Raw genomic sequence first — 14,338 nt, 5'->3', positions numbered from 1 at the left:
AAACTTATAACCAGTATTCCATTAGAAGCATTTTTTTCAAAGAATAAAGTTCATTATTCAGGTGAATTAAAAAAAAAATCAAGTATTCGTGGCAAGGCACTATTTTAGGACCTAAGAGCAACAAAAAGATGAATTAACAAAATGTTCTTATCTCTTGCAAGAAACATAAGGAGCATCCCTGCAGAGTAATTTGACATAAACGCTGTGGGGAGTGCCTGGCACCACTACCAGGTCTGCCTCCTGAAAGACAGAGCCTGGCCGACGCCCTGCGCGAACCCGCTGCACGGCAGCCTGGGGGCCGCCACAGGCCTGGAAGCAAAGCCCTCCAGGAACACCCCCTGGACGCTCCCGGCCACAAGTCACAAGGGGCGGAGCGAGCGGGCAAGGCGTGGACCACGTTTGTACGCGGATCCAAACGACGCAAACAAATGTATCTTAAAAATTACGAAATAACCCAGGAAAGTTGAATATGGACTAGATCTCTAGTGAGTATAAGAAACTAATACTAATGTTTTAGTCGTGAGAACAACGTCAGAGTTAAGCTTCAGAGAGTGACAGAGAAAAGAGGCCTTCTCTCACTTGGAGACACATGGGAACGTATTTGCAGATCAAGTGATAGGCTGTTTGGGTTTTTGCTTCAGAACGCTCCACGGAGGCAGCAGACTGAGCAGGGGCTGGAACAAAACTGCACTTGCGTGGGGAACTGCTGAGGATGGCGAAAAGTATGTAAGGGTTCACTGAAGCAATTTCTGGGCTTTCACAGTTTATTTGAGATTTTCTGTAATTAAAAAAAATCAACTTACATTGAAAACATGCTGTGTTCTACAGAGGAATGTAGAAATGTACAAAAAAAATACTTCCAAGTAAGAAAGAAAGTGATGTGTGCAATGATTACACACAACTTAGATAATTCTTATAAAATAAGAATTCAGAATTAGATTAAGACATTTTATAAAACATGATACACATGAAAATAATACTTAGAATTCTGTTTACTATTTGATCCTATAAGTAAATATTCTAAAAATAATAGCTCATACAAATTTATCTAGACCCAGAGAAGTCCATTAACACATAGAATAAAACATTTGAATATGCAAGGATAGCTAACGTCTTAGTAGCTGTATGAAACAGTGCACGTTTAGAGTGCCTGCTAAGGTCTCCACTCACCTGTGAAGGCTTTGCCCCTGTGGCTCTGACTCTGCTGTAGACTCTGCACTTCCTGAGCAATCCTCTGCTTCTCTGTTTCTAGAGCTTCCAGAATTTTTGCGTGGCGAATCCTGTGGTCTTCTAAAGCCTGGGTGACATTCATTCACGTGGAGCCACACACGAGAGCATGCAAAGAGAGGAATTGTGAACCAGATTGGTAACGCCAGCACACGACATAATTCTTGTTCCACAGGACGCACTTTATTAAGCAGGAAAGGCTTTAAAAAACGACTTATACAGTATCTTTAGAAAACAATTTTTTTCCTCCACAAAATCAGGAGGAATTTCTGATGACATAACCTTTTTCTTCCCATTGATAGGAGTATAAAAATCTTCAGAGAAAAAACTACTCAAAAAAGCCCACACTCAAGAACAACTGTTGACTAAATTAAACAGTTAAATGAAAACAACACCTAAAAACCTCGTTTGACACCAATAAGCTATCTAATAGTCTACTGGTAATTGTTTTCAAGATGTAAACTGTTCTTAAAACTCTCTGCGGTGGTTCACTGGCCACTCCAGTTCTAGATCTGCTAATACACATGTTCTCACCAAGCTCTGGTAGGGGTATTTTTAGGTTACTGACGGTATCCCTCTCTACCCCCACCTCCACTATAAACTCAGAAAGAAAACAAACAAAGCTGCTGCTTGAGAATCAAACTTGAAGGCACAAGAAGTCGAAGCGGAGATGAGAGCAGGGGCTCTCCCTCCAGGATCAGCGGTGCCTGCTCCGGGGCCGCTCACGAGGGATTCAGGGCCCCCCTCGGAGCCCTGACCCAGCAGTGCTGGAGGCACCGGAATCTCACGTCCCCCAGGCGACGCTGGGCCCCTGGTCCAGCACCTGGAGGGCACCGCCCGGAAGATGCCTCCGCCCTGAGAGAGACAAGGGACGCTGGTGCCCCAGGGCTGCCCGCTGCTCCTCCTGTCCTGGTGCCGGGACGCAACCAGTACAGGAGTGAGCCGCGCCTTCTGCCCTGTGCCGTAGCGTCCCTCAGCATCCGTGTGACGGTGTGATGCTGGGGGAAAAGGGACACTTCAAGGGAGACCCCGCTCACCCTCAGACCTGGAGCTGGCCATAGCCCTCAACAGAGCCTAAGTTCTTTAAAACAAAATCCAGGGACTTCCCTGGCGGTCCACGGGTTAGCAATCCACCAGCCAGTGCAGGGGACACGGGTTCCATCCCTGGTCTGGGAAGACCCTACGTACTGCGGGGCAGCTGGGCCCGACGCCACCACTACTGAGCCCGCACCCCTAGATTCCACGCTCTGCAACGAGAAGCCCCTGCAATGAGAAGCCCGCACTCCTCACCCAGAGATTAGCCCCTCTCGCTGCAGTGGAGATGCAGCACAGCCAAAAATAAACAAATGGACAAATAAATACTTTTTTAAAAATCCAGCTTTCCCTCCAGTCACACTAGCTGCATGATGAAGTCACCTGCTTTGTCGCCAGGGCCTCCATTTCCAGCCGCTTTCTGTTGACGTGAATTTCCTGCTCAAAGCGCTGCTTCGCTTTTTCCAGTTCCTCAATTTTGTGATTCGCCTTTTGGTTATTTATTTCCTGGATCTTCTTCCTTTGAGATTCTTCTTTCTTTAAGCAACAACAGTAAAAAGTAAATAGGGCAAAAATACAGAGCAATTCTTCAAAAACAAGATCAGTCAGTAAAGAGTCTGCCTGCAATGCAGGAGACCAGGGTTCAATCCCCAGGTCAGGAAGAGCCCCTGGAGAAGGAAATGGAAACCCACTCCAGTATTCTTGCCTGGAGAATTCCACGGACAGAGAAGCCTGGTGGACTAAAGCCCACGGGGTTGCAAAGAGTCGGACACGACTGAGCGACTAACACACAAATAGGGCAAAAATGTAGAACAATTCTTGAAAAACATCAAAAAAGTACAAAAGTTCCATTTTTAAAATCAATGCACAAGAAATTGACTCAGGGATGGAAAAGGGGCCCTGGAGCGTCTCCACCTCGTCTAGGTTGACTGACCGACTGGAAAGAACCACACCACTCGCCCACCCTCCCGACCGCTGGCCCCTGGACGGTTCAGGGAAGCTGATGTCCAGCAGACAGGAGAGCCGAGGCCCGAGGAGGGGATGGAGCCCCTTGGTACCTCCCCTTCCCCGAAAGCCCGCGTTTCCCCCAGGACGCCCCAGGCCCACCTAGAATCCTAAGTTCACTCGGGACGCCCTGACAGGGAAGGAAGACAGCTCGGCCTCCTACCAGCTCCGCCTCCAGCACTTTGATCTTGCTCTCGTACGCAGCTTTTTGAGACGAGAGCTCTTGCTGGGCCATCTCTTTCACGATCTGGATTCCTTGCATCATTTCTTCCTTGGCTCTCACCTGCGCCTCCTTTATTTCTGCCTCAAGCCTGCAAGGCAGCGAACAGTCACAGCGTGTGCCGTCAGCCTTCACACCAGAGGAGCTCTCAACTGATTAACATGTTTTCAGTTAAACCAAAGTTCAAACCTCAGAACTTAAATTTCGGACTTTCTCTCAAAAGCATTCTTAAATGTTTATTAGCTCGAGAACTGTTTACACAAAATATAAAAGAGAAAATATAAAAGGATGAAAATTCGCTTATTTCTAGGCCACTCCGCTCTACACACACGAGTACTCACTGTAACCTCTGGGCCGTCAGCAAGTCGTTTTTGGCCGACTCAAAGTCTTCTGGGCGCTTGCTCACAGGATTCTCTCTGCTGGGTGGCTGCTCCCCTTTCTGGACTTCCATTGGGTGATTAAATCTAAAATAATGATCGCCACCAAGAATCACCCGATCACCCTAAGGCACACAAAAAATTGACCACTGGAGGTGAGTCCAAACCAAAAATCACCATGGGACAAATCGCCGTGCTCAACAATTCAATGCAGTCTAGTATCACTAACGATGAACACAAGAATCACAGCAGCTAACGTTTATGCAATACCTGAGAGAGTCAATTCCTAGGCAGGCTGATAAGAAGCCCAGGGTCCCCGAGGAGGAGAAAGGGGTCTGGGGGTCTCGAAGAGGAGATAGGGGTCTGGAATTCTCAAGGAGGAGGAAAGGACAAACATCTGTTTTTCCTCTACATTCCTTACTCTTAGTCACATAAAATGTTTTTTCTTTAAGCCCAGAACTGGGCTCCCCAGGTGGCACTACTGGTAAAGAAGCCGCCTGCCAGTGCAGGAGACACCAGAGACCTGGGTTCAGTCCCTGGGTTGGGAAGACCCCTGGAGGAGGAAACAGCAACCCACTCCAGTATTCTTGCCTGGAGAATCCTATGGACAGAGGCTACAGTCCAAGAGGCTACAAAGAGTCGGAGGAGACTGAACACACAGGATGATACAGAACTGATGATTACACAACAAACAACTCAGTTTAAACTCTATACTGAGGATTATATAACAACAATGTATCCTGCTGAGGACAGTTTCTCCTTCCTGAAAACCTTCTGGCTAATCCTGTTATCTTAAAATGTAAACTATGGGAGCGGGTCTAGTAAGACGTTTACAACCTTGAGACACTCTTTTAATTTACTGTAATAACCAGTTAAAAAAGTATATAACTCCCTTGCTAACACTGGCAAGGGGCGCTCTCCGCCCCCCTTCTGAGTCTGTGTGAGAAGCTTCCTCTGTCCCTTTTTCACTTTAATAAAACTCTGCTTCACAAAAGCTCTTGAGTGATCAAGCCTGGTCCCTGGTCCTGAAGCTCAATCTTCTTCGGAGATCATGAATCCGACATCATTCACCGTAAGCTACCACACAGTCCATAAGCCAAGAACTGGGGCAGACACGCTGCCTACGTGCCTATTATTAACCCGACTCTAGGAATGAGGACGCTAATAGAGCACAGAGGCCGACAGTCACGGCGCTAAGCACCGGCTGAGCTCAGTCTGCAGACACTGCTCTAAGAACCGCGCACAAGCTAATGCTTCCAGCAGCCCCATCTCCACCCTCCCTGGGAGACAGAAAGACAGACACCATGTGGCCACAGGCCTCGCCTCGCCGGCAACAGCGTTTGTGCCTGTTCCCCTAATGTCGTCGTTAAAGTCCTGGGGAGGGTAACACACAGTCACCTGGGCTGAATAACGTCTCAAAGGTCAAACAGCAGCTGGCAGGGCTGAGGCTTTGACCCAAGCCCAGCTCTGCCGCGGACATGTAACGGTGCTGCCCGGGCAGCTCCCGGGGGCTGGTCTCTGCACAAAGGCAGGCGATTTGTGAAACACCAGGAGAGAGAGTGTGAGAGCCAGAGAGTCCTCCCCCTCGCTCTCTGCTGATCTCACAGAGGAGAGAACCAGGCTCAGCAAAACTGAATCCCATGCTCAAAGCGCAACAGCTTCTTGCGTTTCAGCAGCGGCCAACTTACATGGTGCAACACTGTCGGCTCCGAAATCAGTTTTCCGTTTACGTATGTCTTTGCTTCCCCGGCCGGGACGATACTCACTGTCCCACTGGAATTGGTGATGGTGCTGTGAAGACAGGGAGCCCGTGGTTACGGTGATGGACAGACTGACGAGGAAGGAAAAGCAGGACACGTAATGCTCCCTGGGGTGCTCCTTCAGTGAGAAGGTTCCTGTCAATTTATGACAATAGTAACGTACAAGAATCCCCTTATTTTCCTTCCATTAGATTTTGAACCTTTGCTGAAAAAAGCCCGGCTTCTCTAACAATTCTATCCAGCAGTGATAGGAAAATTTTTCACTGTATGTATTATGATTAAAACTACTTAAAAAAACACTAACCCTTCTCCTCCCAAAATGAAAAAAGAATACACAAACATTAAGGGAAAATACATTAAAATACTTACAAGTACTGACCCATGTACTTTAACCAAGGGCCAGGCGAGTCGGGGACTTCCTGGCCCCCTTCTGGACTCTTCACTCTTTGGGGGCATGTTCTGTATCTTTGCCACAAGTGTAAATAATGCTGGACTTATGTGGTACAGAAAACAGTTAAGAGAAGACCAAGAGGAACTAAAGATCAAGGAGCCAAACCACACCACGTACAAAGACATCGTGGAGCTCAGATGACTAAGACCATGCAGTATTAGTGAAAACACGCACTCTGTATCTTTAGAAACTTTTTTAATGTGAACACCACATTAAAAAAAAAAAATCCACATCTTATTTAAGATATGGTACTGGTAGAATTGGTTATTCACAAGGAAAATAAATGAATTTAGATCCCTACTTCACAGCAAACAAAAAATTCCAGACTACTTAAGGATTTAAATGTGAAAGCAAAATTTCAAAACATTTAAAAGAAAATTTGGGAGATTGTCTCTATAACCTCAATACAGAAAGGGTTTTTTTTAACAAGACACAGAAACTGACAACCATAAAGGAAAAGATTCGCTTGTGTGATATACTAGGAACTTTGATCCATTGAAAGGTACCATAAGAGAGAGAGATGAGCCACACGCTGGAAAAGCTATTTACAACGCATGAAACTCACAAAAACCTGCCAACCAAGACACAGAAAGGTCTGCTACAAATTATGAAGGAAAAAACAATACAATACAATTGAAAAATGGACAAAAAACATGACCAAGTTACAAACAAGTTACAAAAGAGCAAGCAAAATTGGCCAAAATATGTGAGGATTACTAGTCAAAGAAATGCAAACAAATGCCCACCGAGTCGCCAGTTTGCATACACCCAGCAGTGCTAAGTGTTGTCAAGGATCTGAGGGTAACAGGAAGTCTGAGTGCCAACTGTGGCAGAACTGACCATCATTCTGGAAAGCAATCTGAAATCACCTCATAAAGGTGAATACGCACATATCCTGCAGGCTGCTCTCTCCCCTCCTAGACACACGCTTAGGGCTGCTTCCCAAACTTGGGAATTATCGTGACACGGTAACTGCAAAGTCGCCACGCTCATACAGCACGCGGGGCAAACAGAAGGGCCCAGGCGCCAGGCTGCCCCAAGGGCCGTCTCGCATGTTGACACTCCAGGGACGCGCTACCCGTTTGTACCAGGAGACGTGTCCATGCGCTCACAGCAGTGCTGTGGGGGTGGAATGTGAGAAACCACCGAACGTCTACCGACAAAATAGACCGGTAACTGCACACCACGTGACACTCTGCAGCCGGGAAAACGCAGGTGTGTCAACAGAGACGAGTCATGAAAACACACTATGGAGCTAACACAGTTCACACGAACCGTCACCCCAGCAACACACGCAGCATCGCTCCACTCACAGGAGCAGAAGTTTAAATTCATCATCCAACCAAAACTCCGGCCTTAATAATGGATAGAAGTGTTATGCCTGAGACTGTAACTCCAGGAAATGACCCCGTGGCCACATCACACGCACAAAACAGAAACGCAGCAACACCACCCCGATGTCACTCCTCATAGGAGAGCAGCGGACCTGCCGTCCTCACGGAACGCCCCCACCGTCAGCTTTCCTGGCCAGCAGAGGCCCTCTCAGAGTTACACACCAGCGCCTCAGCTTGAATGGAGACGTGTGGGAAGGGAGCTGCAGGGGGCAGATCTGAGGGACGCACCAGTGGTCGTCAGCAATCAGCACGCCCGACAACTGAATGTCGTGGCTGGAGCTTGGTCTGTACTTTCCGACCGTGGTTGTCCCCTCTTTTATCATGTATAACAGGATCTCCGACAGCTGAGGGTCTTCGTTGAGGTTGACCAGGTTTGGCAAATGGTTGTCCATTTGAAAGGTAATTCCTGCTTTCTAGTAGAAGTCAGAAAAATAGTTAACCTTGATCAGGAGCATGAAACTGTTAAACCCACCTAAAATGAAAGGTCTGTGTTAAACGTGAAAGTCACAGGACATGTGACTTGGTAATTAACGGTCTCTTAGACCCTCTCCTCCCGACGGCCCCGTAAGTGTGGCTGGCATACTTCTTAGAAGCCTCGCAGGGTGACGCTGACCCTGTGTCCCTCACCACCCTCAGCCCACTCGGGGCTCAGCCTGGTGTCTCCATGCACCTGTCCTCACCCGCAACCGTCCACAGCGGGTCGGGTCCTGCGACCGCGTCTCTGCGGCCACCACCAGGTCCCCGTACCGTGACAATAACCTCCTGATCGCACGATGCAGGATGCACCTTTCAGGCACCATTCCCCACTTCCCTGTCTACACACACCTCAGGAAAACCCTCTTGAGCCTGTCAGCTTCCCTCCTTTCCAGCCCCTGCACCCAGCACCCCCACCAGCCAGCCCACCCACCACCTGCCCCAAGCTCTCGTCACCTCCTCCCGTAACCCCAGCCATAGCTCCGAGATGGGTCCCTTTCCCGGCCTTCCTCTTCCCTCCCTTGAACCCTCTCTCACACCCTCACCAGGAGAACCTGTCCAGACCCAGGAGGATTGTCCCTGTCCTTCCACCTAAAACCCGCCATGGCCCGCCCACCGGTCCTCACTGCATTGTGGCCCAGCTGTGCCCCCCTCTCCAGTCTGACCCATCCCAGCAGCCACGCATCTGTTCCGAACTCTCAGGGCATCAGGCTGCATCTTTGCTTAGACGTTTAGACTTTGGAAACCAACAAGCTCCTGCTCACTGTACAAGATTTTGCTTAGTTGTCCCTTCTGTTTGAAGTCCTCCCAGTGACCGCCCTCATCATGGGGAATTACTGCTGCTCCTCGGCCACTGCATTAGGGTGACTCATACGGCACAGTGTGAGTGCCCACCAGTGCCCACCACTGTGTACCTAATACATGGCACATGCGTGGTTTCACCCTCCAATCACACGACACTTCAGTAAACCTCCCTCTGGGTCACACGTTCTCTGGGTTCACCTCGGCCTCCCCAGGCCTGGCACAGCAGCAACATGTGACATCTGTTGAACCCACTGAACCAACGTGAAAAGAACGAGATTGTTTGTATTTTAACTTTCCAACCAGCTCACAGGCTCTAAGCCATCACAATCCTGATCTTAAAGCTCCTCACAAGATTCCCTCTAAGATTTTGCTCTGTACAGTTGGTATACAATGAGCATTTGAGAAGTTACATCTGCATATTTACTGGCATATCTCTTCGCAAATCTTCAATCAGTTTAGAGAGCTGAAATGATACCTGTAACTCCTTTGTTACTTGAAGTTTTCTTTTTTCAGCTTGTTCAAGTTTTTCTTTCCACATTCTTTTCAAAGAAAAACAAAAGTTTAAAAGGGTTAAAAAATATCTAGATATATAAATGATTAAGAATCAAGAGATAATCAACAAAACTTAGAAAACCACTCAGGAGTATTCAAACATCATGGTCTGGGGATGAGCTGCTCCACTCGTATGGGAGGGAGGGGTGCCTCCCCGCCGGCCCCCCACCCACCCCCACCAGCCCAGGGAGCCCGGGCAGCACAGGCTCTGACTGCCTGGGGCCCAGAGCCCACCTCTGCATGTTTGCCATGTCTCTCTCCTGCTGATGCAGCTTCATTCTCAAGGATGCTATTTCTTGCCGGCAGAGCCTGTACCGTTCAGGGTCAATGTTCTGACTGCTTCTTTGGGCAGCTTTTAACTTTTCAATTTCCGCTTTCAGTTCTAAACATTTGTAAAAAAGGGCCTGATTAATAACATTTGATATACAGTCCACTAGACATGAACATCTGCTTTTCCATTTGAAATCTTAAGAACCACTAAGTGAAATTTTACTTTAATTACTTACAAATCCCTACCTAGCCTTAACCTGAAAAACCGCTCCCCTGTTAATGAATCCCTCCCTCTTAGCAGGATGGCCACGAAATGTATTCTCCAACACAGGGCACCTGAGGGGGACCGGGCACCCATCTGGGACGGCAGGTGCGAACCAGCCCTGCCCCGGCACACCGTACCCATAAGGACTGGGGACAGAGATCAAAGGTTTTCCCAGCTGGAATTCAGAAGACCTACGTTTAATGGAAATGGCCCCACTGGTAGAAGAGAGCAGATGCAAAGGGGGAAAGACTGAGCGGGAGCCAGCCCGCACCCGAGGGCGCCATGCACCATCGAGCCGCGGCGGGAGGGACGCAGGGCTGGGGAAGCGCGGCTGCGGGCGCTGAGGGCGGGGCGGCCGCTGCTCCCAGAGCCCCCCGGCCCGCCCCATCCCCGGCCCCGCCTGCCTGCTCCCTGCGCGCTCGGCGCCGGCCTTCCGGGAAGGTGACGAGGCGCTGCTGCAGCCAGCGTGAGAGGAAAACCCTCGACTCTAAAACCGCTTGTTTTCACGACTGAGGTGAGTGAGTGAGACGAAACTCCCGCCCAGCGCCCTTCAAGTCCGAGCCGCTCACCCCGGATGAGGCCGGCGCTCAGGTCCTCGTTGACCCTGGCGGCGGTGACGATGCTGCGGGCCTGCGCCGCGTACCTCAGCGTGCTCAGCGTCTCCTCCACGCTGCTGCCCGCCGGGCTGACCGTGGCGACCATGGCGGTTTTCGAGTTTCCGCTCAGACTCTCCTTCAGCAGCCTGCGCGGAGAACAGCCCCCGTCAGACTTCGCGTCCGCGGTGACCTCGCGACACCGGGCGCGGGGCAGGCGCAGCGCCCACCGCGGGACAGCGGGCCCGGCGCCCCCTCACGCAAAGGCCGCGGGGAAGGCTTCTGGACTCGCAGCTCTGCGTAGGTCTCTGAGCACTTGATTTCCTCCCACGCTTTCTATGTTGTTTTGTGAAACAACAGTCTGTGCAGAGATTTTAAAATGTGGGTAACTATCCTATCCTTAGTGAAATTCCTCTCCCCGCACTAGACTGGGAACTGCTTCAGGGAGGGACCGTGCTGGTGGTCTTTGGGTTTCTGGAGCCACCATGAGGGTTCAAAGCACCTGCTTGGAAGTGCAGAAAATGATGGATGAACATTATAAACACAAATTTTGTTCTCTGTTACTAACATACGCAAAACCCTTATTTGAGACGGGAGAAACAAGCATGAGACTAAAAAGCCTATCTTTACGAATACAGAATGAATCAGTCTCAACTTTCAAAAGTTATTCTTAATTTTCAAGAGGCATTAAAGAAAATCAGACTGTTCTCTGACAGGTTTTGAGGTGGCGATTACAATATAATAAAGTATATAAAGATACGCTGCTGTCAAGGAGAGAGACGTCCTTCTCAACACTGAATATTAAATCTACACAGATGTAATCTAAACGGAACATATCTGAAGTTACATACGCACTCATTCATGAATACTTTTTGAACCAGCCAGTGTGTGCTGAGCTTCACTTTACACACACAGTCGTGTGTCTGGTGACACCACACGTGCTCAAACATCAGGCACGAATAACAGCAAACACAGAACAGAGGCCGACATGACACAGCACACACCGCCCATCAAGAGCTTCTGTGTGTGCAAGCTCAGTTACACAGCCATGCCCGACTCTGCAACCCCATGAAGGGACTGCAGCCCCGGTTCCTCAGTCCATGGGATTTTCCAGCAAGAATACTGGAATGGGGTGCCATTTCCTTATCTAGGGGACCTTCTCAGTCCAGGGATCGAACCTGTGCGTCTCCTGTCTCCTGACGGGCAGGGGGGCTCTTTGCCACTGCACTGCCTGGGCAGCCTCCCAGAGCTTTACACCCACCATCGACCCTCACCATCCCAGGGGCTCAGTGCTGAAGCATCTGCTGGCCAACGCAGGAGACTAGGGTTCAGTCCCCGGGTCAGGGAGATACCCTGGAGGAGGAAATGGCAACCCACTCCAGTGTTCTTGCCTGAGAGTCCCATGGACAGAGGAGCCTGGTGGGCTACAGTCCACCAGCAGACTGCAGTCAGGTATGACTGAGCGACTGAGCACACACACACACAAAAAGACAGGTCTGGATATCCCGTTATTACAGGCAAGGAGACAGGTCGGGGGACTAGCAAGGTCAAGTCCAGGTAGCCTGGCTCTTGAATCCACACGAGAGTTACCTGAGTCGGTCTATGCCCCTTCCCCACACTACTCTCTGTATCTTGTACATTCTTTACTCTTCAAGAGCTACTTGCCATGTGAGGACAGACTCGCGGTAAGGAATGAACACGCTCCGCCCGCCAGCCTGCTCGGACAGTGCAGAGATGACCTTGCCCAGGGTCAGCAGCGACTTGTTAATGCTCACGCCTTCCTGGGGACAAGATCAAACATTTTAATCAAACGTAACTGCTCCAGAATAAATTTGTTTCACAAAATATATTTCTTCCCTAATTGCTCCTTGCAAGAAAAGCTATGACCCACCTAGACATCATATTAAAAAGCAGAGACATTACTTTGCCGACAAAGGTCCATCTAGTCAAAGCTGTGGTTTTTCCAGTAGTCATGTATGCATGTGAGAGAAGGACTATAAAGAAAGCTGAGCACAGAAGAATTGATGCTTTTGAACTGTGGTGTTGGAGAAGACTCTTGAGAGTCTTCTTGGACTGCAAGGAGATCCAACCAATCCATCCTAAAGGAAATCAGTCCTGAATATTCATTGGAAAGACTGATGCTGAAACTGAAGCTCCAGTACTTTGGCCAACCTGATGTGAAGAGCTGACTAATTGGAAAAGACCCTGATGCTGGGAAGGATTGATGGCAGGAGGAGAAGGGGAGGACAGAGGATGAGATAGTTGGATGGCACCACCAACTTGATGGACATGAGTTTCAGTAAGCTCCGGGAGTTGGTGAAAGACAGGGAAGCCTGGAATGCTGCAGTCCATGGGGTCACAAAGAGTCGGACCTGACTGAGCTACTGAACTGAACTGATAATCACTGAGTAAATACTTTCTTTCAGAATCTACCAATTTCCTTTGGATTCAAAGTCTACTGTTTCTGAAAGCAATCATAACCAAGAACTATGGGTTCCTTTTTGAGCCTCAGACTGCAGTCTATGAAGTGCAGGTTCAGAGACGGGTTTTTTTGGTTAAGTATGCTGAGCTTGTAATCTCCTAAAAACAAGGCACAGGACTGAGCTTCCCAACACAAGGCGGCACTTTACCTTCAGCCGCTCCCCGCTGGTCCCGGTCGCTGAGCACCGCTCGCTGCCAGCCAGGTCCACGAGGTTTATGCGGCTGCGAATTCTGTGGTCCAGCTCCTCCCCCTCCACAAATTCTGTCTGGAGCAAGAGGGCATTAAAATAATACATCATAAGTTCTATCATGACTTGCCATCACCATAAGTCTGCAAAACAGAAAGTTACACAAGATTGCAAACACAAGGGATAAAGACACTGCTTCCTTGACTCCATGACAGTTTATCAGAACACACCGAGCAGTGCTTAGACCATGCCAGAATAAGAGAGACGACTTTAAAGGGCTAAACCCGTAACTACTCAGTTACATGAAGGAAATAAGAGAGACGACTTTAAAGGGCTAAACCTGTAACTACTCAGTTACATGAAGCAGAATAAGAGAGACGACTTTAAAGGGCTAAACCCGTAACTACTCAGTTACATGAAGCAGAATAAGAGAGATGACTTTAAAGGGCTAAACCTGTAACTACTCAATTACATGAAGCAGAATAAGAGAGATGACTTTAAAGGGCTAAACCTGTAACTACTCAGTTACATGAAGGAAACAACAATAAATAGAGAAGAAGTGTAATTTATAAAAGTGTTGTTTATCCCAGCACTGAAGTAGCAAAATGTTTAAAAGCAACATAAATGTCCAACATCAGAGAAAAACCTGAGGACTTTTGATAGTCAAAGGAATACTATGTAGCTATGAAAAACAATATTTTGCAAATAATTTTAAAGGCATGAAATTGTTACAGATTTTGTAAATTTGTGATGTGTGATTGTAAAACAATTGAAAGATTATATACCAAACTGTTGAGGGGGTTTATCTGAGTAGTGGAACCTATGGCTAAATTTATTTTGGCCCTGCTGGGTCTTCACCGTGGCTCATGGGCTTCTCAAGTTGCAGCATGCAGGCTCTAGAGTGAGACAGCTCAGTAGTTTTGGTGTGCTGGGTCTTAGCTGCAATATATGGAATCAAACCTGGTCCCCTGCATTGGGAACGCAGAGTCTTATCCATTGGAACACCAAGGGAGTCCCTACATTATCTAAAATCCTTTACTTTCTGAGATGTCTTTTCAAATACAAGTATTATGTACTATTGATAATATATTACCATACACTGATATGACGGGAGTCATTGTGTGTATGCGCTAAAACCCAATTATGTTACATACTTATGTGACTATGCTTTTACCTTTGATTTAAAGGAGGAAATAAGGACAACATACAACTTGAATATAGCAGGCATCTTTCCTAAGAAAGCCC

General features: G+C 48.4%; 1 protein-coding gene across 2 annotated transcripts in view; it reads right to left on the bottom strand.

Annotated features, from left to right (window-relative positions):
- KIF14 (kinesin family member 14) overlaps positions 1-14,338 on the bottom strand; it is a 49,423-nt gene that overhangs the window by 14,800 nt on the left and 20,285 nt on the right. For both annotated transcript variants that reach the window (XM_086343157.1, XM_086343158.1), the window contains exons 9-19: positions 13,055-13,171; positions 12,090-12,205; positions 10,401-10,573; positions 9,531-9,678; positions 9,220-9,283; positions 7,695-7,879; positions 5,550-5,652; positions 3,826-3,986; positions 3,428-3,575; positions 2,644-2,796; positions 1,171-1,297 (exon numbers count right to left, since the gene is read on the bottom strand). In XM_086343157.1, coding sequence (XP_086199283.1) covers positions 1,171-1,297; positions 2,644-2,796; positions 3,428-3,575; positions 3,826-3,986; positions 5,550-5,652; positions 7,695-7,879; positions 9,220-9,283; positions 9,531-9,678; positions 10,401-10,573; positions 12,090-12,205; positions 13,055-13,171 — 1,495 coding nt within the window. The remainder of the gene's footprint in view (positions 1-1,170; positions 1,298-2,643; positions 2,797-3,427; positions 3,576-3,825; positions 3,987-5,549; positions 5,653-7,694; positions 7,880-9,219; positions 9,284-9,530; positions 9,679-10,400; positions 10,574-12,089; positions 12,206-13,054; positions 13,172-14,338) is intronic.

Source organism: Bos grunniens, chromosome 16, assembly GCF_055505025.1.
Source record: "Bos grunniens cultivar Pamir isolate PY7600 chromosome 16, Bosgru_T2T1.0, whole genome shotgun sequence".
NCBI lineage: Eukaryota > Metazoa > Chordata > Mammalia > Artiodactyla > Bovidae > Bos > Bos grunniens.
This window is presented reverse-complemented; position numbering and strand designations above follow the sequence as displayed.